The sequence below is a fragment of the Hemitrygon akajei genome, chromosome 3, assembly GCF_048418815.1.
Source record: "Hemitrygon akajei chromosome 3, sHemAka1.3, whole genome shotgun sequence".
NCBI classification, from domain to species: domain Eukaryota; kingdom Metazoa; phylum Chordata; class Chondrichthyes; order Myliobatiformes; family Dasyatidae; genus Hemitrygon; species Hemitrygon akajei.
Window position 1 is genome coordinate 175,094,337 of NC_133126.1, and position 20,766 is coordinate 175,115,102.

General features: G+C 39.9%; 1 protein-coding gene across 9 annotated transcripts in view; it reads right to left on the reverse strand.

The window, feature by feature from the left end:
- The window catches only part of mecom (MDS1 and EVI1 complex locus), a 462,369-nt gene that overhangs the window by 20,905 nt on the left and 420,698 nt on the right, over nucleotides 1–20,766 (reverse strand). For all 9 annotated transcript variants that reach the window (XM_073041410.1, XM_073041408.1, XM_073041407.1 and 6 more), the window contains 4 exons: nucleotides 19,786–19,952; nucleotides 17,197–17,274; nucleotides 12,052–12,221; nucleotides 7,977–8,121 (listed from right to left, as the gene is read on the reverse strand). In XM_073041410.1, coding sequence (XP_072897511.1) covers nucleotides 7,977–8,121; nucleotides 12,052–12,221; nucleotides 17,197–17,274; nucleotides 19,786–19,952 — 560 coding nt within the window. The remainder of the gene's footprint in view (nucleotides 1–7,976; nucleotides 8,122–12,051; nucleotides 12,222–17,196; nucleotides 17,275–19,785; nucleotides 19,953–20,766) is intronic.

The window sequence follows — 20,766 nt, forward strand, 5'->3', positions numbered from 1 at the left end:
CATAGCCTCTGAGACATTGAGGAATAAATATTTGGGCAGATTTGGGAAAGGTGTAAAATCAATAAGATTGTTGTTGTGGGTGATTTAAATTTCCCTAATATAGACTGGGATCGCTTTAGTGTAAGATGTTTAGATGGGCCAGAATTTCTTAGGTGCATCCAGCAGAGTTTCTTAAATCAATATGTAGATAGTCCAACGAGCATTTCAGGATGTATGTTGTATACATTTCTCTGACATTAAATGTACCTCTGAAACCTTGAAACCTTTGAAAGAAGAGGGGCCATACTGGACCTGGTGATGGATAGTCAACCTGGCCGGGTTGCTGACCTTTCAGAGGGAGAATAATTAATGAGAAGTGATCACGACTCCTTAAGTTTTCAGATTGCTATAAAGGATAAGTAAGATCTTGCAGATGAGTATTTAATTGGAGCAGGGGAAAATTATGAGATTATTAAGCAGGAACTACAGAGAGTTAATTGGAAATTGCTGTGTTTGGGCAAGTTAGCTGACATTTGAAGGTTGCTGAAAGAGCACATGTACAAAGTTCAGGACATGTGGGTTCCAGTAAGAAGGAAGGACAAAGATGGTAAGGGCAGGGAATCCTGGATATCAAGAGAGGTGGTGAATTGAGTCAGGGAGTAAAGGAAAAGTACATAAGGCTTAGAAAGCTGAAGTCAAGTAGTGCCCTTGAGGATTATAAAGAAACGAGAAATGAACTCAAGAAAGGAATTATGAAAGCCAGGAGGGGCCATGAAAAATACTTGGCAAGTAGGATAAAGAGAATCCCTAGGCATTGCACTCCTACGTCAAGAGCAAGAGGATAGCTGGGTAGGACACTCCAAGATAAACGGGGGAATATGCTTGGAAGTGCAGGATGTGGGTGAGGTTCTAAATGAGTACTTTGCAACACTATTTATCAAAGTAAAGGATGTAGAGTATAGGGACATCAGTGTGGAGTGCACTAATACGTTGGAGGATCTCAAGTTGGTTCCCCACATGATGTAAGTTTAATGCTGAATCCCTTGAGGTCCAGAATAATGTCTAGCCATGAACAGCACTGGAATTATAACTTACAAAAGGAGAAGTTGTTAGAAATTTTACAACATTTTTTCAAAAATAATGATGAAGAGCACAATCGTAAGAAAAGGAACTAACGAGTTTGTGGTTCTATTCACAATCTCAGCAACCTCCAATCCTTTCTTTGTCATACTGATCCTCATGACCTTACTCAATGAACCTGACCCCTGCTGAGAAAAGTGTATAATTGTTCACTAAAATAAATAACAAAGGACTAATTACTTTGAATGCCAATACAGCTTTCTGTTTGTGTAACAGTCTTGTATTCATTTGCTATCTTTGCACCTGTATGGTCTTGTCTGCATTTAAGACTACATAACCTATCATCGCTTTCATTATTTTCAATGAAAACCAATTTCCAATTGTTCACTTTTGGTAATGCCTGATGACAGCCATATGAGACTGATGCCACAGACTTTTCTTTTTAAAGAGTAAGGGATGCCTGGCAATTGCCAGAGAATGCTCAGTCACATAACTAGGATAGCTAACTGTTATCTATACTGACTTGACTTTACTTTTCACTTCTGTATAAAAATAAACACTAACACTAAGGATGGAAATGCTTAGAAATTTCTCCCTTATATTGGCAGTGCATTGAACTCTTTCTCTGCCTTTCAATAGACACCAGCCAAACAAATCTGAAAGGTGCAGTACAAAATGCTATTGCCTCTATTTTGTGAACTGCCAACTAAGGATGAGTTTCTGCACTGCAGAGCATAATGCTAATAAAGCAACCTTAAACAAAACCAAAGCCAAAAGTGAGAAAATTGAAGGAATTGTATCTAAATGCGCACAACATTCATAATAATCAGGAAGAGTTAGTGTCACTTGGAGCTAAAGAGATTTGAATCAAAATTCATCGGAGATTTCTACAGATGTACCGTAGACAGCATTCTAATTGGTTGCATCACTGTCTGGTATTTAATTTTTTTATATATATCTTATTGAAATTTACAGTTTCTTTTTAATATTATGTACTTTAATGAAGTGCTGCTGCCACAATGCAACAAATTTCATGGGATGGGGCAAGGGGTGGTGCTGCTGTGGACACTTACTGCTGCCCCTGTGCCCAGATGTGGAAGAGTGGGTAGGATCAGTGGGTGATATTTAATCTGATTCTGATTCCGATTTGATATATCTCAAATACCAAGAGTTGCAGAATATATATTTTAATGGAATTATGAGATATTCTGGTAGAGTTTCTGCAGCATCTTCATAAATGTGAATGTGGGTGGAGCTGGTAACAAGGTGAAAGCAGGGGTCGTGGTCAAACCTTCCACGGACTGGTGGGCAGTCTAAACCCAAAGACACTCTCCTTCTTGCACTGGGTCTCTGTGGAAAGGCAGTTTCAAGCCTAGTGTGGCAAGCTCCATGCCCAGAATACCTATAATAGCTGGAAAGGATCTATCCTTAGGCTCAAAGACAGTGCAGACTTTAAATTAAAATCAATTGATCATATTTAACCTGGCTGAGATTTCCCAATCCTAAGTGTAGGAAAATCTGAGGAAATGCTAAACATTGGACACCCATGAAGTACTCTGAGACCTGTATTTGGCTGGGTGGACATCAGCAAATGTTAGTGAATCCCAAGCGTTGCCAATACAGGTTAGTAAAAAGCTGATAGCTCCAAGTGGATCTACGGCTCTAAATGAAAAATCAGGGTAAATACATTTTGATGAAATCTCCTGAGGAATTTTGCTGTTTTGTTTTAGTCAAAGTCAGCTGTCTGAAGCCTTAACTCATTTTGTATCTATATTTGTGGAAGTGATATGATCAATAAATATGAAGCATCCAGAAACATGAACCAGCCTTGTGCCTAATTTCCTTACTTGCATCCTCAAAGCATGTTGCAACATTACTTGGTTCTTTCCATGAGTCCCTATGGTCTTTTAATTCCTGCAATTCTTCTTAACATGCTTCACCAATATGTAAAACAGATGTATATTTCTGAGACAACTTGACCGGAAAGGAAACCTGTGAAAAATGATATGAAGCTTGCAGCCCAATGCCATTACCATTACAGTCTTCTAGATGATGGACTTTGGAAAAACTCAAATGATATTGGGCTTTGCTGATCATAAGATGATCTAAAAAGATTCAGTGCGTCTACTGACCTGTGAACAACTGCAGTACAATCAGTTTTTGATGGCAGCAATATGTGGCCTTGGAGTCGTACACAGATAATGCATGGAAAAGACCCTGAGTTGACACTAACAACTGACTACCCTCTAAAGTAGTCTTATATTTATCCAACGGTTATGCCAAATCATGGAGTCATAGAATTGTATAGCATATAAATGGGTCCATTATCTATCAAGTCCATGTGAACCTGTTTGCCCACCTACAATACAAACTTTCTTGCTATCAACAGTACACCAACATTTGTAGCCCTACCACCTACTTCACTGAGTATGCAAACTTATTAATCATTCCTTGCTTGGTATTTTTGTTAATATGTAGTATTTGTAACTTTATAAAATGAATGGTGGAAATTACACTATTCACCATTTACATTGTGCCACTTAAGAACTGTAAGTTTGTGTACTCTTGGGTAGATTTAGAATCATAATATGGATGTATTTAGTTCTCACTGGAAACTGTTTTCAAAACGGAAAAACTAAAAAGCTAAGTTAACCTCCTTAATGACATTTAAGCACACATTACATACGAGTGACTATGGATCTGATTCTCTTACATGTTGCATCGTGGAAGCCAATAAATTAAAATAACAAAGATTTTGTTGTTACAATGGTGCCAAAATTATTCTTTTGATTCTGGTTTTCTTAATGAGTTACAGGTGTAGATGATTAAAAAGGGAGTATCCTTTTCAGTGCCTGTTCTCAGTTCTGTAACTCAAGAGCCAGACAGCACGTCACATCTGCAAAGCAGAGGCCAGGCCACAGATTTATTAAAATTGCTGTTTGACTGCTGCAAGCTAATTGTGTGTTGAGTGACTAAGGACTGAAGTAATCCCCACAGGAAAAGGCCAAATCTTTTTGCTGGATGAACTTTGTAGCCAAGCCAAGGTGACCTACAGAGAATGCACAGAGTCCAAATTTTGTTCAAGTACAGGTATTATTTTCTCTCCAAAGGATTGCAGGCTACCTTTACCCAATTTTTCTTCTTGTCCCCTCATCTTTGTGAGCACCAGAATACATTTCCTTTATTCAGAACAATGCAGGACTGTTTCGCTGTTTGGATATTGCTTGCAAGTCCAGCCCAATTTTTGGCAGATGCGCAGTTTCAGTTCAAACTCTGCACTATTCCAAATAAACTTGACTGAATCTTGCTGGCAAATGCTGGCTGTTCTGCAGTGAAGTGCTCGCATTTATTGCAAGACTGGGACTTCAGTGCTTCTGAGGAAGTCATCAGTTGGTGGATTTGTTCCATCTGGTGAATTGGTCAGTGTGTTCTGCTGCTTGGCATTGCTTGGAAATCCAAAGGCAGAGCACAATCTAGAGAAAGTTCCCCAGCACTTACAATGGCAGTTCTTCCCACTGACTCGGAATGTGCCAGACCTTTCCATTTTACAGCTGTGAGGGATGGTAAATTACTTTGCTTTTCATTACCTGCTTGCAGTACTCTTAGTCTTTTCAATAGTGGATTTATTTTGCTTTTTATGAAAACTTTTATTAAACATTGTTTATTTTGTTTTTATATAGATTTTGCATATTTGAAAATATCAGAAGCAGTACAAAACATTGGTGAGTTTGACTGGTACTAGCCATTGCTGTTGGTAAAAAGGATTTCTCAGCAGTTCTATGGGTGGGTTTATTCTAGCCCACCAATATAGCCCTATTACTAATGTGGTGGCCTTTGTTGCCAGCAAGGCATTGCTCATTGGGTGAAGAGACAGTCCTAACCAGAAATTTATAGTCTAAACTGGGTAAGTAAGGACAACAGGAAATCCAGATGGTAAACATTACTCAGGCCAATGCATCTACTGCACCTTGAGATTCACAATGCTTTTATTTTCCAAAATTAATTACATTCACAGATCTCAGTCTCCTAAGGCATCAGAAACCCTTCAAAAGTCCTTAGAATCATAGGATTGTTACAAGACGGAAAGAAGCCATGTGGCCACTAAGTGTACTTTGGCTTCCAGTACAGTAATACCATCAAGTCCCAATCTCCACCTTTCAAGTACCTATCCAATTCTCCTCTGCAGGTACTGACTAATATTGTTTCTACCACTCTTAGATGCAATGAATTCCACATCCCAACTATTCTCCAAGTGAAAAAGGATCTCCTTACATTCACATTCTGTCTTTTTGTCCTGGTTTTTGGATTGGGAACAGTCCTGTTCATCCAGCCTATCCACACAAGTCATTATCTTATACAAAATGCTGGTGGAATGCAGCAGGCCAGGCGGCAACTATAGGAAGAAGTATAGTTGACGTTTCAGGCCGAGAACCTTCGTCAGGACTTACTGAAGGAAGAGACAGTAAGAGATTTTAAAGTGGGAGGGGGAGGGAGAGGGGGAAATCCAAAATGATAGGAGAAGACAGGACGGGGAGGGATGAAGCTCAGAGCTGGAAAGCTGATTGGAAAAAGGGATACAGAGCTGGGGAAGGGAGAGGATCATAGGGCGAGAGGCCTAGGGAGAAAGAAAGGGTGAGGGAAGCACCAGAGGAAGATGGAGAACAGAAATCAATGTTCATGCCATCAGGTTGGAGGCTACCCAGACAGAATATAAGGTGTTGTTCCTCCAACCTGAATGTGGCTTCATCTTGACAGTAGAGGAGGCCATGGATAGACATAACAGAATGGGAAGGGGATATGGAATTAAAATGTGTGGCCACTGGGAGATCCTGCTTTCTCTGGTGGACAGAGCATAGGTGCTCAGTGAAACAGTCTCCCAGTCTGCGTCGGGTCTCACCAATATATAGAAGGCTGCACTGGGAGCACCGGACACAGTATACCACACCAGCCGACTCACAGGTGAAGTGTCGCTTCACCTGGAAGGACTATCTGGGGCCCTGAATGGTGGTGAGGAAGGAAGTGTAAGGGCAGGTGTAGCACTTGTTCCGCTTACAAGGATAAGTGCCGGGAGGGAGATCGGTGGGAAGGGATGGGGGGGAACGAATGGACAAGGGAGTCACGTAGGGATCGATCCCTGTGGAATGCAGAAAGAGGGGGGAGGGAAAGTTGTGCTTGGTGGTGGGATCCCGTTGGAGGTGGCAGAAGTTATGGAGAATTATATGTTGGATCCGGAGGCTGGTGGGGTGGTAGGTGAGGACAAGGGGAACCCTATCCCTAGTGGGGTGGCGGGAGGATGTGGTGAAAGCAGATGTACGTGAAATGGGAGAGATGCGTTTGAGAGCAGAGTTGATGGTGGAGGAAGGGAAGCCCCATTCTTTAAAAAGGGAAGACATCTCCTTCATCCTGGAATGAAAAGCCTCATCCTGAGAGCAGATGCGGTGGAGACGGAGGAATTGCGAGATGGGGATGGCATTTTTGCAGGAGACAGGGTGGGAAGGGGAATAGTCCAGGTATCTGTGAGAGTCCGTAAGCTTATAGTAGAAATCAGTAGATAAGCTGTCTCCAGAGACAGAGACAGAAAGATCAGGAAAGGGGAGGGAGGTGTCGGAAATGGACCAGGTAAATTTGAGGGCAGGGTGAAAGATGGAGGCAAAGTTAATGAAGTCAACAAGCTTAGCATGGGTGCAGGAAGCAATGCCAATGCAGTCGTCACTGTAGCGAAAGAAAAGAGGGGGATGGATATCAGTATAGGCTTGGAACATGGACTGTTCCATAAAGCCAACAAAAAGGCAGGCACAACTGGGACCCTACGGGTGCCCATGGCTACACCTTTAGTTTGGAGGAAGTGGGAGGAGGCAAAGGAGAAATTATTAAGAGTAAGGACTAATTCTGCTAGATGGAGGAGAGTAATGGTAGAGGGGAACTGGTTAGGTCTGGAATCCAAAAAGAAGCAGAGAGCTTTGAGGCCTTCCTGGTGGGGGATGGAGGTATATAGGGACTGGACATCCATGGTGAAAATAAGGCGGTGGGGGCCAGGGAACTTAAAATCATTGAAAAAATTCAGAGCGTGAAAAGTGCCATGAACATTGAGATACAAATTTTACTTCCACATCCCATTCCCAATCTGATATATCAATCCATGGCCTCCTCTACTGTCAAGATGAAGCCACATTCAGGTTGGAGGAACAACACTTTATATTCCGTCTGGGTAGCCTCCAACCTGATGGCATGAACATTGATTTCTCTAACTTCCGTTAATGTCCCTCCTCCCCTTCTTACCCCATCCTTTATTTATCTATCTATCTACTTATTTATTTATTTATTATTTTTCCCCTTTTTTCTCTCTCTCTCTTTTTTCTGTCTCTGGCCCTCTCACAATCACCCTGTCTGCTCTCCATCTCCCTCTGGTGCTCCCCTCCCACTTTCTTTCTCCCTAGGCCTCCCGTCCCATGATCCTCTCCCTTCTCCAGCTCTGTATCCCTTTTGCCAATCACCTTTCCAGCTCTTAACTTCATCCCTCCCCGTCCTGTCTTCTCCTATCATTTCGGATCTCCCCCTCCCCTTCCCACTTTCAAATCTCTCACTATCTCTTCTTTCGGTTAGTCCTGATGAAAGGTCTCGGCCCAAAATGTTGACTGTACTTCTTCCTATAGATGCTGCCTGACTTGCTACGTTCCACCAGCATTTTGTGCGTGTTGCTTGAATTTCCAGCGTCCGCAGATTTCCTCATGTTTGCATTATCTTATAAACATCTAACAAATCTCCTCTCAACCTTCTTTGGTTGAAGGGTAATAATTAATTCATTTTGTCACTTTGATATTTTGATTGACTTGAAGTGATGGCAAAATTTATACAAAAAAATCAATAAAACTTTTATTTCTTTATCAAGAAGAAGACATGCTTGGCACATCACTCACCTCTCCTCTATGTGCCCTGGTGAACATTCAGTGTGGTTACTATTTCCAATGAAATTCCGAATTTCAGTAAAGTAGGCATCTTCCTTATCATCCAGAATGGCACTGCTACTGTCTATTTCTGAATGAGGTGAAGATGTTGCAGTTCCTGGAAAAACGAATTGGTAACATACAGCATTATGACTAAAGGCTGGGGAACTGGACAAAAGGGTTTAATAAGTTGGTGGACGTGAAAAATTCACATTCAGTTACTCCTTGGGGATCAGCCAGAATCCATGCCCATTCATAATTGACTTTTTAAGGCAGTTGGAACAGCAACAGTTTGATTTCTTGGCAAATTATTCTTTCTATTGATTGATTTTTCAGGGATGTAGGCATTCCTGGCAAAACTAACGTTTATCGCCCAATCCTTCTTGCCTATGAGAGAGGTGGCGAGCTACCATCTTAAAACAATGCAGTTTTTCAATGTTGATGCACACCCATGATGTTGTTTGGGAGAGCATTCCATGATTTGAACCTAGCTTTGATGAACGACTGGCCAAATGACGTTGGATGGTGTTGTTTGCGTGGATTTGCTGTCTTTGCTCTTTGAGGTCAGACATTTGGGAGATGCTGTCAAGGTAGCCTGGGTGAGTTCCTATATTATATTTGTACATGCTGTAATCACAATGTGCCAGTGATGCAAGGAATGAACATCCAGTGTGATTGTGGGACTGCCTATCAAGTGAGGGATTTTCTGAATTTCTCACAAAAAGCAACGGTTGATAGATTTACCATCCCAATGAAATTATCAAATCCAGTCTTTGATGCTGTTAAAATCTGGAAATTAATTTTGGCAAGTTATGTCTATCATTTACACCACTGCTAAAACAAGGAGATAAAGGCAAAATAAGGGCACCACCTCAGGTCCAGGGTTCTTTCATTTTCGATGGAAAAATTTCCTGATGGATGTGAGCTTTTAAAACATGCTACCACAGCGTTGTGGATCCTCAGTGGATGGAAAGATTTTTGGACGCTATGGTGATAATGAAACATGGTGATTGTGCAGGGAAGTGTGTTTAGGCATGGGATCAGAGAATGAGCTATAGGGGGTTAGTCACCTCAAAGCTGCAACAGACAGGTAGCTGGGTGACTGTCAGGGAAAGGAAAGGAGGTGGGCAGCCATTGTAGAGTGCTCCTGTAGCCATTCCCCTCAATAATAAGTATACCACTTTAGATACTCTTGGGAGGGGACAACCTAGCAGGGGAAGTGCAAAGACCAGGTCTTCGGGGCTGAATTTGCCTCTGTGGATCAGGAGGGGGAGAGGAGTGCTGTTGAAATATGGGATTCCAAAGTTAGAGTATTTTGAATGAAACTTTTGTTGTTATGTTCCTAAAACAAGACATGCTTTCAGATTGTATTGGCATGTGTGAAACATAATAGGCATATGAAACCCATGTTAGAGTGAAGCCTGACAAGAAAAGTATGATCCAATGTGTTGATTTTAACAAGAAAACACTTCAAAAATGGAATAAAGCATTTAATGTGTGATGTGCTCATAAAAACGAGGCAAAAATACCAATAATGCTGAAATATAAGAGTTCTGAAGTCAGAAAGAGGGGCCTGATTCTTAACCATAATCACTCAAGATAAGACTCTCCATTATTTTTGGGAAGAGGCATAAATTCATATATTGTAAGTGAAGTAACATCTTGGGTGACATAATGTGCTTGGATGACAATAACGCCCTTTTCCTTCAGGACATTGAGTCCACTAATTGCTAATTACAAATTGAAATGCGGACTCCAAGGTTCTGTTAAAACAGGAGTACGGTTCTCTGTTTACAGGCAATGTACTGTACAGTGATTCAATCAGGTATGCCATTAAATCTCAGCAAATTAAAATTATAGCTAAAAATTAAGCTGAAGAAAATGCATTAGAACAAAAAAAATTGCGATAACTTGAAGCCTCTAATTACAATTTTGGATGAGACAGTTCTTGTCTGTTCCAAGAATAGAATATGGCTCAAATCTTTGATATGGTAACAACAACTCCTCTAGGACTTCATCAGCATTAACCACAGCCTTGTCAGAGTCCAATTTACTGTTCATTTCCCTGGTAGTTGGACTTTCATCATAAGTATTGCTTCACTGACAAGTATTTCCCTTGTTTATCATTATTAAGAGCCAGAAAGGACAGAAAAAAAATCGCAACTAAAAACACTAGCTGATAGTTTACTTGTACAACACCTCTTTAACTAAACCAAATTGTCTGAGGTCCAGTTACCCCTCTTGTGAAATACATTGCTTTCAGAAAATGTGGTCTGTAAAGACATTCCGCCAAAATAAACTGCAATGGTCTTCTTTATTCTTGGAGTTCAACAGGCCTTGCTCACACACACAAGGAACACTCCTCTTGCTGTATCTTGAAAACAAAAGCTGCATTTTGATCTGCCATTTACTTGTGTGTGATGGTGTGGCAATAATTGCTGTGGGCCAAGTCTTTGATATTTTTCAGTAAAATGTCAAGCCAACTTGACAGTCACATTGAGCTCTGCTGACTTGTTCTGCTGAGTCCACAAAACAAGCATTTGGAAATTGAGAGGACGGAGCTGGAGTTTGAACAAAGGGCAGCAAGACCTGTAGAAAAGACCCTTTGGCCTACCTGCCTCATTCTGTGGCAGTACGATGACCACCACCATTACTACTCGCTGCCATTTAGTGGCTAATGTTGCCACTTAATATAGGCAGGAAGCACCTCAATGTATCCTAATCCTGAGTGATACTGAATGGATTTTAACTTGAAAAAAATCCTCTATGTGCCAGGCAATGACAGTTTAGGAATCCCTGGGGGTATAAGATGCAGTCATTGGCAAATGCATGGGGTGAGGAGTGAATCTCTGTAAAAAATCTCATTTGTTCCTACATTCCCGGTAACTCTCGTTCCCTTCCACAAGACCTTTCTGGAGCTTCCAATGCACAAATGAGTAGGCCATCTGATGTGCAAAGGGCCACAGGTTCTGTAAGTCCACATTATCAGCTCGGCCACTCTCAACTGTCAGAATTTTAATGCATGCTGTGCCACCTTCCATTAACATAAGCACCTCCAATTGCTAACCCATTTGTTGACCACCCACAGACCTCAACTTCCAAATGTAAAATTCTTTTCCCAATGTTTAATTGTCTGACACAGGATCTCACTCAAATTCCTTTAGTCATAAATCCTTATTTAGACCTTTTTCAATGCTGTTCCATATCAGAACATTTTCCCAATTTTTAAAACACCTTTTCAAATTTCTCAAAGCAAAGATTTAAAAGATTGCACATCAGTGATTTTCATTGCAATATATTCCACGTGATGGATTCATTATGACACTTGAGAAAGTTATTTTATCATCTCATAGGCAAGCAATCTAAACAGTTGTAACACTCAACAATTTCCTCCAACCTTATAAATTATTCTCTATCAAGTGCCCAAGCAATTCCCTTTTGAAAGTGCTGATTGACTTTTTCCCATATACAGTGAGTTTCAGGTTTAGTCACTCTGAGCCTCCTAGTGTCCAATGTTCAAAATTTTTAAATGGTCATTCCCCGTCCATGGATATTCCACCAAATAGAGCAGTTTTTCCTCCAGCTAACCCACCTAAATCCAGTCATGATGTCGTACATCCCCATCAAATTCCTTTGCAACCTTCTTTGCTCCAAGAAGAACAATTTCATTTCTTCCAATCTAACCTTGTAGCTGCAATCACTCCCACTAAGTATCCAAATAAGTGCTTCTATTATTATTGAAAGTAATGGTTTCCCTTTTTGGAACGTCCAATAGCACCATACCACTTCTTCATTAAAGAGGACAGGGATGTTCTCATGGAATCAGTTTCCATGTTCCTGCTTGAGCTGCTCAACCTTGAAGTATAGGGTAATTCGTGCTGTTCTTTTCCCTTTCCTGGCTCGTGGGGAAAATGATCAGCTTCATATTGGGATTTCTTGATTAATGTGAAAGCTGAAGTTTAATCTATAAAGCTATTTTAAGACAGAGCAGGAATGCTACTGTCCAAAATTTCAAAGTCATATCTTAACCCCAGCTGGGGCTGCTTACCTGACATGTTTCCATTCTCATGCTTCTTCAGATGTCTGTCCAGATTGGTTTGCTGACCAAAGCACCTGTCACAGAGGTGGCATTTGAATGGTTTTTCCTTGTTGTGGATGTTGCGTACATGCCGTTGCAAATTGGAGGAGATACTGAATGAGCGGTCACAGTATTTACACCTTTTGGGGGAAAAGTAGATATCAAAGATTATACTTTTCCTGCTTTTAAACCCTTGGTGCATTTTCTATTTTGACTTTTTAAGAAGTATATTGTGTTCTCTTTTTGTACTACTTATTAAATTGTACATATATTTCTTATTGTAATTAATAGTATAATTTATGTATTGCATTGTACTACTGCAATATTGCATTGTACATATTTCACAACATAGAGTACATAATAAACCTGATTCTGATTCTGAAATATCACAGGTGACTCACTGGTATTACTTTTGAGAAGTTAAATGTACTTAAAGGATGTTAAAGGAAATAATTTTAATTATTGGATTAATGATCTGACCCATATATACCAAAAGAATTTCCAACGAAACAAGTGTATTTTTATTCTTCACTCAAATACACCTGGTCTTTCTTAAATTTTTGATAATTACGTCTCTAATGAGTTGAACGCAAATTGTGGGAAAGCTATTTATTTATTTTTCAACATTCCTTCCACTTCTGGGAGGGGTGCCTTGCTGAGCACATGAGTAGTTCCCAACTAATACATGCTGTACCTACTGAACAAGAAGAATCAACATGATTTTGTTACTACCTCTGGGTGATTTTTTCATCCTGGGCAGCCTGCAAATAACGAACACTGAACTGAATGGAACTGAAATATGCCTTTTGATCTTATGTTTTATATTCTGTGTTTTCGTCCATTTTTCTGTTGCAGTTTGCATGTTATTCTTTGAATGGGTTGGTTCTTAATTGTTTTGTGACTGCTTGTTGGAAGGACAAATTTCAGGGTTATATACTCCATACATACTTTGATAATAAATGTACTTTGAATCTTTGAATCCCTCCCTTTTTCACTGTAATCCAAGAGGAGGAATAAGATGATGAAATAGTCGAGTCAAGTTTATTGTTATTTAACTATATACATATATATAGATATATATATATATATATAACCTATAGAAATGAGACAATGTTTCTCTGAACCAGGGTGAAGAACACAGTAGTACACAAAACATATGATAATTTATGAAGGTATGAATAAAATCTACAGGTGCATCACACATAAATAACAAACTAACGTGCATTAATGTAAAATATTGTAAGGTATAGATGAGATATTGTAAGGTACAGTGATACTTTGAATACAATGTGGCAGAGAAGTCAGATGCCTAATGGCCCGGGGCAAGAAGCTGTTTCTTATCCTGACCATTCGTGTTTTTATACATCGTAGTCTCCTGCCTGATGGCAGAAAATCAAAGAGGATGCTGGATGGAAGGGTGGGATCCTTAATAATACTAGAGGCCCTGCATACGCAGCACTCCTGATAAATGTCCTCTATGGATGGCAGGGAGACTCCTATGATCCTCTCAGCTGTTCTCACAGTCCTTTGTAAGGACTTCTGGCCCGATGCTAGACTGCTTCCAGACACGATGGAAATGTAACTTGTCAGGACGCTCTCAATGCTGCTCCTGTAAAATGCAGTTAAGATGGGAGAGTTTTGCATGCCTCAATCTTCTTAGGAAGTAGAAACACTGCTGTGACTTCTTGTTCAGGGAGGTGATATTAAGGGACCAAGTGTGGTCATCCGTGATGTGAACTCCCAGGAACGTGGTCCACTTAACTTTCTCTATGGAGGAACCATAAATTCACAGAGGGGGATGGTTCATCTGCACCTTCCTGAAATCCACAAGCCTTCTCCACATTCAGGCTTATGTTTTCTCCACCAGCCACTCCACTTCCTCTCTATACTCTGTCTCGTCATTGTTCTTAATAAGGCCAACCACTGGTGTGTCATCTACAAACTTGACACAATAGCTGATTTGTGTTGGGTTTTGCCAGTGGTTCCAAATAGAACCATCATGAAACAGCCCTCAGTGCCATACTTCCACCTATGTGCTGAGAAATGCAGATGTTAGAACTCATCGAATAATTCAGAAGGCAAATCTGTTAGCTTGATCACTACTGCACTCCACATGGAACCCAGTCCTGGTGAGGGGATCCTAGATCCCACTTACTTCAGTAGCGATTGTAATCATGTGGAATAAGAAGCAAAGGGAATATAACTTTAAAATATTTAAAGAAAAATAATTTATGTAATCATTTTAGATTTTTACTTCAATTTAATTTTTAGTTACTTCAATTTTAATAGTTCTTTATTGCTTCTGAGTGGCAGAGTTGCTTAGTGCTGGATCTGAAATCAGAGACCTTGAGCTATGGACCCAGTCTGGTCATAACTCAAAACAAAAGGGACTTTGTAAGATTATCTTAGATGAAGTAGAGTTTAAGTGGATCATGAACACTGATGGACCAAATGGCTGTATATTGTGCTGAGTACTCTATGGTACTCTGTGATTAAAGCCTCGGAACAAGGCACTGAGTCCTACAGCTTTACGTTACCCTGACAAGTAACTTGCTCCATTTTCTGCAGCATGGAAGTTATGCCGATCGCGACACTTGGCCCACATCTACATATTCCTTCTCTTTTACACGTTTGCATACGTAGGCCGTCTATGGTTCAATGCCTTTGGCAACGAGACACACGTATTAAGTTCTTAGCTTGCTCTATCCCATGTGTTGCAGCTTCTAAAGAATGACAAACTTGGCCAAGATTTTTCATGCAAAATTATGTCCAGTGATTACATCTTTTCTTCTTCCACGATTAGCCTACTCAATTGCCAGTCCCAAAGGAAGCTCTGTTATCTTCCAAGAAAGATTACAATAAACAAAGTAAATGTTTAATACTGTGCCAATGTGAGCAGTTTAGTCTATCAAGCTGGTAGGACAGGCATCAGCTTTCATACCCTGTAGTCATTTAGAATCCCTTGAGCCTTGGTCGTATTTCTCCGTACACTGTTCTACAGACATAAAATAATTATTCTGACTGCTGTTTATGGCAAATGATGATAGTCTTCATCACCCTTATTTTTTTTATCTTGCTTCCCCTCAATGACTTCAGAAAACATACATCTGTCACATAATGATGTTTGGCAATTTTTCAATGTGAAAATTATTTAATATGATACTAATTGTTTCAGTCTCTTAAAGCAGTAAAAAACCATACAATCTGCATGATGCTTACTGTGACATATAAATCATGGATGCTACAGTCTAGCCACACACACTCAGGAACAGCAGGGGCTTGGGGGAATGCCATGTAGAATGTCCCGAATTATTTTGCTCCTTCTTTATCACTGACAATCTTCTGTTTGCTGATTGCACAGCCTACAATTTGGATTGCACACTATTTTAGAGTCTTTCTACTGTTACAAAAATCTCTACAGTCATTACCCTTGGGCTGTCCTTGGCTGGAGTTCTCATAAGCAATCTTAACTATTACATTATATGTACAGATATGGGTACCGCCAAACCCTACTGTACTCTCGAAGACTGGGTGAGGATATGGAAGTTTGAAGCAGAAAACGATTAGAGACATGTGTTCTGGCATTGGTTAAATATTTCATATACCAAGAAATAAGGTGGCAGATTTTCAGCTATAAACCAACATTGCAGATTTTATAGATGATTGCCATCGAAATGAGAGGAATTGAAAACCAGGCTGTTTCTGTTTTATTTGCTGATGTACAAATGGTAGTGTGATGCCGGGGGTCATGTTGAAACCATACCTCAATTTGTTTGTTGCATTTGCACTTGTGTTCCTGGTTATGCTGCTCACTGAAACTGTACAGTATTAAACTTCTTTTGGGAAGATAAGTGGGTTAACAGATAACACCTGGTCTGTGTGGTCTGCTGGTTTGTTTTTGCTCAGCTGAAGGGATCAGACACTGATATCTGGGAATATTTTTGCCTCCTTGTTCAGAGTCACTCTGGACTTCTATGTATTTTGAGGCATTAAATAGTAGTTTTGAAGTGGCAGGTGGGGAGAGCTGACAGTGTTAAGAAGTGTCTGTTCTTGGAGCAACGTGCCCGAGCTACAGAGACTGATCTTTTGCTGTCCATCAACTTCAAGTGTATCTAAAACACTGCACATCTTTGAAGATAACATTTAATATGTATTGTAACTATGTGGTATTATACTTGGCTTTGAACTAACAACTGGGAAGTGGGTTTAGACTAAATATGCACTTTTTGACCAAGACGGGCCTGATGAGCTGAACATGCTCACTTCATGGCATAAGAAGCTTTGCTTATTTTTATATAATCTAGGTGTTTCTAAGGACATGAGGGAAAAAAATTACTGCACAAAATGCAGATAAATTAGTTGAAATTATTCTCTGGGTAGCAAAGCACAATTGATTGCATTTATGAAAAGAACAGAGCTGTATTCTGTGACACAGTTATCAATTAAGCTGAGTCACCGGCTTCATGTGAAAAAGTTGGGCTGTTCACATTTCAACACTTTCTGCTCCATTTATTGGAATGAGAGATTGTTTTCTGAGAGCTTTAAGCACCTTTGAGAGTATTTGGGTTCTGGTCCAATTAGTGGTGATCATTACAGAGATCTTCAAAGAGGTAAAAGCCATCCATACAAAGTGTCAGAAAGTGCAAAACCAAATGGTCCTGACCACCAGATATGATTTAGGGAAGCATTCCAAAATTCCATTTGGGGCATGAGGACCTAATAAGAAAGAGAGTTGTGATCTACAAGTAAAGGCATCAAGTAACCTTCAGCGCTGTGAGTACGTTTTATAACATTTTTGTTTACAAAATTATGTTCCATCATGGGATTTCATACTGCCTTTTAAAATGTTTATTTATAATGGGGCTAAATTGAGAAGCGCTATTTTTTATTAAATATACCAAGGTATAAAATCTCCTTGAAAGCCTAACATGTAAACAATCCACCTACTTCGGAGTATGTGCTGTGAGATAGACTATAAAAATCAGATGTATTTACATGGACTTTACTTTTGAGGGGGTCATTTCCTTTCAAGTGAAACATTTTGCCAGAGTAGCAACTCCGACACAGGTATGATTTATGGGCAGGGTATTTCCCATTAACACGGTTTTCTCTAACCTGTAAGGTTGCTCTCCAGTGTGTGTCCGAAGGTGCCGGGTCAGGTTTGCAGATCTTGGAAAGATCTTGCCGCAGTATCTGTTGAGAGGAGAGAAACAAGGTCAGATGGATTGCTACAAGGAGCAGTCATGGAATTCATACTGAAATGCTTCGGTTTGGTGCACAGGGAATAGGAAAAGATTTTTTTAAATGGCATTTGTTATAAATAATGATTCGAATGGTTAATTTCATCTTGAAAGGAAACCTCTTTTTCTAATTAAAGCAATCTGAACATTACACAGGAAACAGAAAAGAGCCTTTCCTGGCAGCTATGTAGTTTGGCTGTCATCTTCTGAAATCAGGAGCAAAAGGGATTTTTTTTTAGCAGTGCCAAGGCTCCCTGTTTATTAGGAGCACACAGTGGTCACCTTCAGTTGTTAAAATTTTCTGCTGAAATACCTCTTTATCTCAGGCTGCTTACTTTGAACTCTCTGGCATTCTTGGCCTCCCTCCATCTGTATCATCTCTGGATTAAATGGTGATCTTCTCCAGATCTCTAATTGTTCCCTTGTATATTTAAGAATGGTCTGGGTGTTCCTCTGTTTGATTTTCCCTTCCTCTCTTTGGAGAGACATTGGGTTCAGCTCAGCACTTTGTCTTGACTGCAAAGTGGAGAGTGGTAACTTACTATATACACAACCCATTTTATCACTGTGACATAGCTGTCAGTTCTCCGATGCCTTTGTGCTCCCCTTGTGAATCACATATGGAGAATATTTGTGTTCCAAAACGATATAATCAACTATAGACACAACAAACCCAAAATTACTTTTGATTTTTATCCAAGTACACAATACGCAAATGATAAAATTAGCCATGAACAAATAAGCCAGACCAAATAGTTTCCCAACATTCGCTGGCTATAGTACCAGACAAGCAGAGTGAATACTGGCCAGGTTGGAAAGTCTCCAATTGTAAACTATTGGTCAGACTGGAGAGACTCTATCCAGTACTGGATTTTCTTGATCAGAGTATTTTCATTAAGCACAGAACTAGTCAGACTGAGATCTCCACTGAGTACAGCACTACCCAGAATGGAGTAGTGATACAGTGATACTCAGAATGGATTACACTGACAACAGAGATATTGCTTCCTGAACAACCTTGGTTGTATATTATGGATTTTGGGCTGCTGATCATTAAAATCACTGTGAAAATTCCCCATCATGCACTATTTTTTTTGAAATCACCTCTATTTATTATTTCAATTCATAATTCATCAGTATAACTGATGCCAAGATTAAGGCATTTTGGTTGGTCGACAAATCCAGTAAGTCATCAATTACAGGCAGTTTGAATAATTTCTAGTGGGACTGGAGAAAATTGCATGGAAGGCATTCAAGGATATTGTTGAAAATTTTCTTGGCAACTACAGAGCATCAAACGATGTGCAAATGGTTTGCAACATGCTTCAAGCATACAAAACCATGAAATGCAACATGTTACTAAAGATTCATTTTCCATTCAGAATTCCTCTCCGAACATCTTGGCACTGTCGGTGATGAGCATGGTGAAAGGTTTCACCAGGACATTGTGGTCAAGGAGAAACGGTATGAGGGCAACTGGAATCCATTAATACTGGCTGATTATTGTTGGACACTTAAGCGAGAAGCCTCCTGAATTGTTGAGCTCCTCCAGCCTTTTGTGTGTGTGTTGCCTTTAATCCCAGAGATGCTGCTTGAATGTTCAGTTATTCCAATAGTCCAATCCCTTTGACCCTTACATCTCTGCCCAACTCTGTTTCTCTGCAAAATCTCCTTCTTGAGAATACACCCAGTTATATTAACTATTAAAAGTGGTGCAAATAATGATGATAAGTAATCTGCTCTACAGTTATTGCCCAAGTGAAAAATCATATATTCCACTCAAACCAAAGAGTTACAATTTGTCTAATACATAAACACACCAAAGATTGCCAAAGTTCAAATCATGGATCATTATGGTGAAAGAATAGACTAATTAGCCAATAAGTTCAATAGCCATGCATTCTCCAAGTTAAGATGAAGATAGGGTTGTACTAGATGATAAGTGTTGAAATGAGTAATACAGATTCCCGATTAATATCTGGAATCAAAATAATTCCCATTAAGCCATTAGAAACAAAAGCCCATTTACTAGATCATAGCTACTGTGTCTAGTAAACAGGCATACAGCAAATGGCTGCCATGCTGTGAAGCTGGTGGGATCAAGCTTGATCTAAGAGTAGAAGCATTCTCCTTAAATGGGGCACAAGAGAAGTCAGGAAGTTTTCCACAAATAAAGTAACCAACTGTCAGTCAAATCTAGCTGATAAGACTCAGCTCCGGTTCATTGTTGAGTGATCCAATTTGGTTTCCTATAATTCAACATAATCTTAGCGAGAGTTCACTGAGGTCTGCCTTCAAATAGCTGAGAATCATTCTGAATCTCAATTGTATTATATTTTCCCTAGGTATGAGGAAAAATGGCTGCCATTCTCGTTATGTCGTAATGGCAATTTGCAGAAGAAAACGCAGTGAAAATTTAGCATTGCTGCTAGCGTGATTCTCAATTTGAGGAGAATGTAATTACCTGCAGGTGTACCGCTCCTTGCCCTTTCGCAGCAGGCTTTCTGGAATGACGGACGGGGGTGCCCTAAAATCAAACATTGAGGGGACAGACCGGAGGAGGTCATTGGCTTCTGGCTTCAATGAACTGAAACCTTCCAGCTTCTCTGCCATGTTCTCAATTGCTGACATCTGACGTGCAGGGAAAGAAATGGAAGGGAGAGAGAAAAGAAATTACATTTTATCATGAGTTACACCTAAATTGAATACACAAATATTTGTTCTCACATCTTGGTTAATTATATTGAGGCTTCCAAAACAAAATACATACTAACACTTTTTCAAAATATTTAAACATAAAAAGTAACTTTATTGTTCATAAGTAAACCTCAACAGCTTTGTCTGTTCTTTCACTGCATGTGGGGAAGCTGTCTTCTTTGTTGGGGATTTATCAGTGATGTTTCTTTAAAATTTTGCTCCACTTTCTGTCAGGGAGTAGCTGATCTAGTTATTCTCCCCCCCCCCCCCCAATTAATTGCTTGCATTTATAGTAAATACCTTTATTCTGCCGACTGATCCAGCCGCCCACTCTCTTCTTTCACACTATATGTCTCGGCCCTAGTTACAAATTGCATTGTACAAGGCACCTCTGCCAATTTGCAAAATGTCTTTCATCAAACATTTGAAAATCTCTAAGGAAAGTCTAGATGCATTTACTTGTCACACAGCAAATATGAAAGCACTGGAAGGCACTGGGGTCTGCCTGTGCTCAAGCTTTATTCATAATCATTCATAGCTGCTAAAACATTCCCTGCACAATGCAACTGGACAGCACATTTGTCAATATGAATGATACTGACATCACAGATCAAAGGGCAGACATAGGTAATAATGATGCTGCTGTGTGCTACAAGGGAATTCTTCCCACCACCAGCCAATCTTTTATCAATCTGTACAGATACATATACAGTATAAGCAAATATATATATATATATATTTGTGCTGT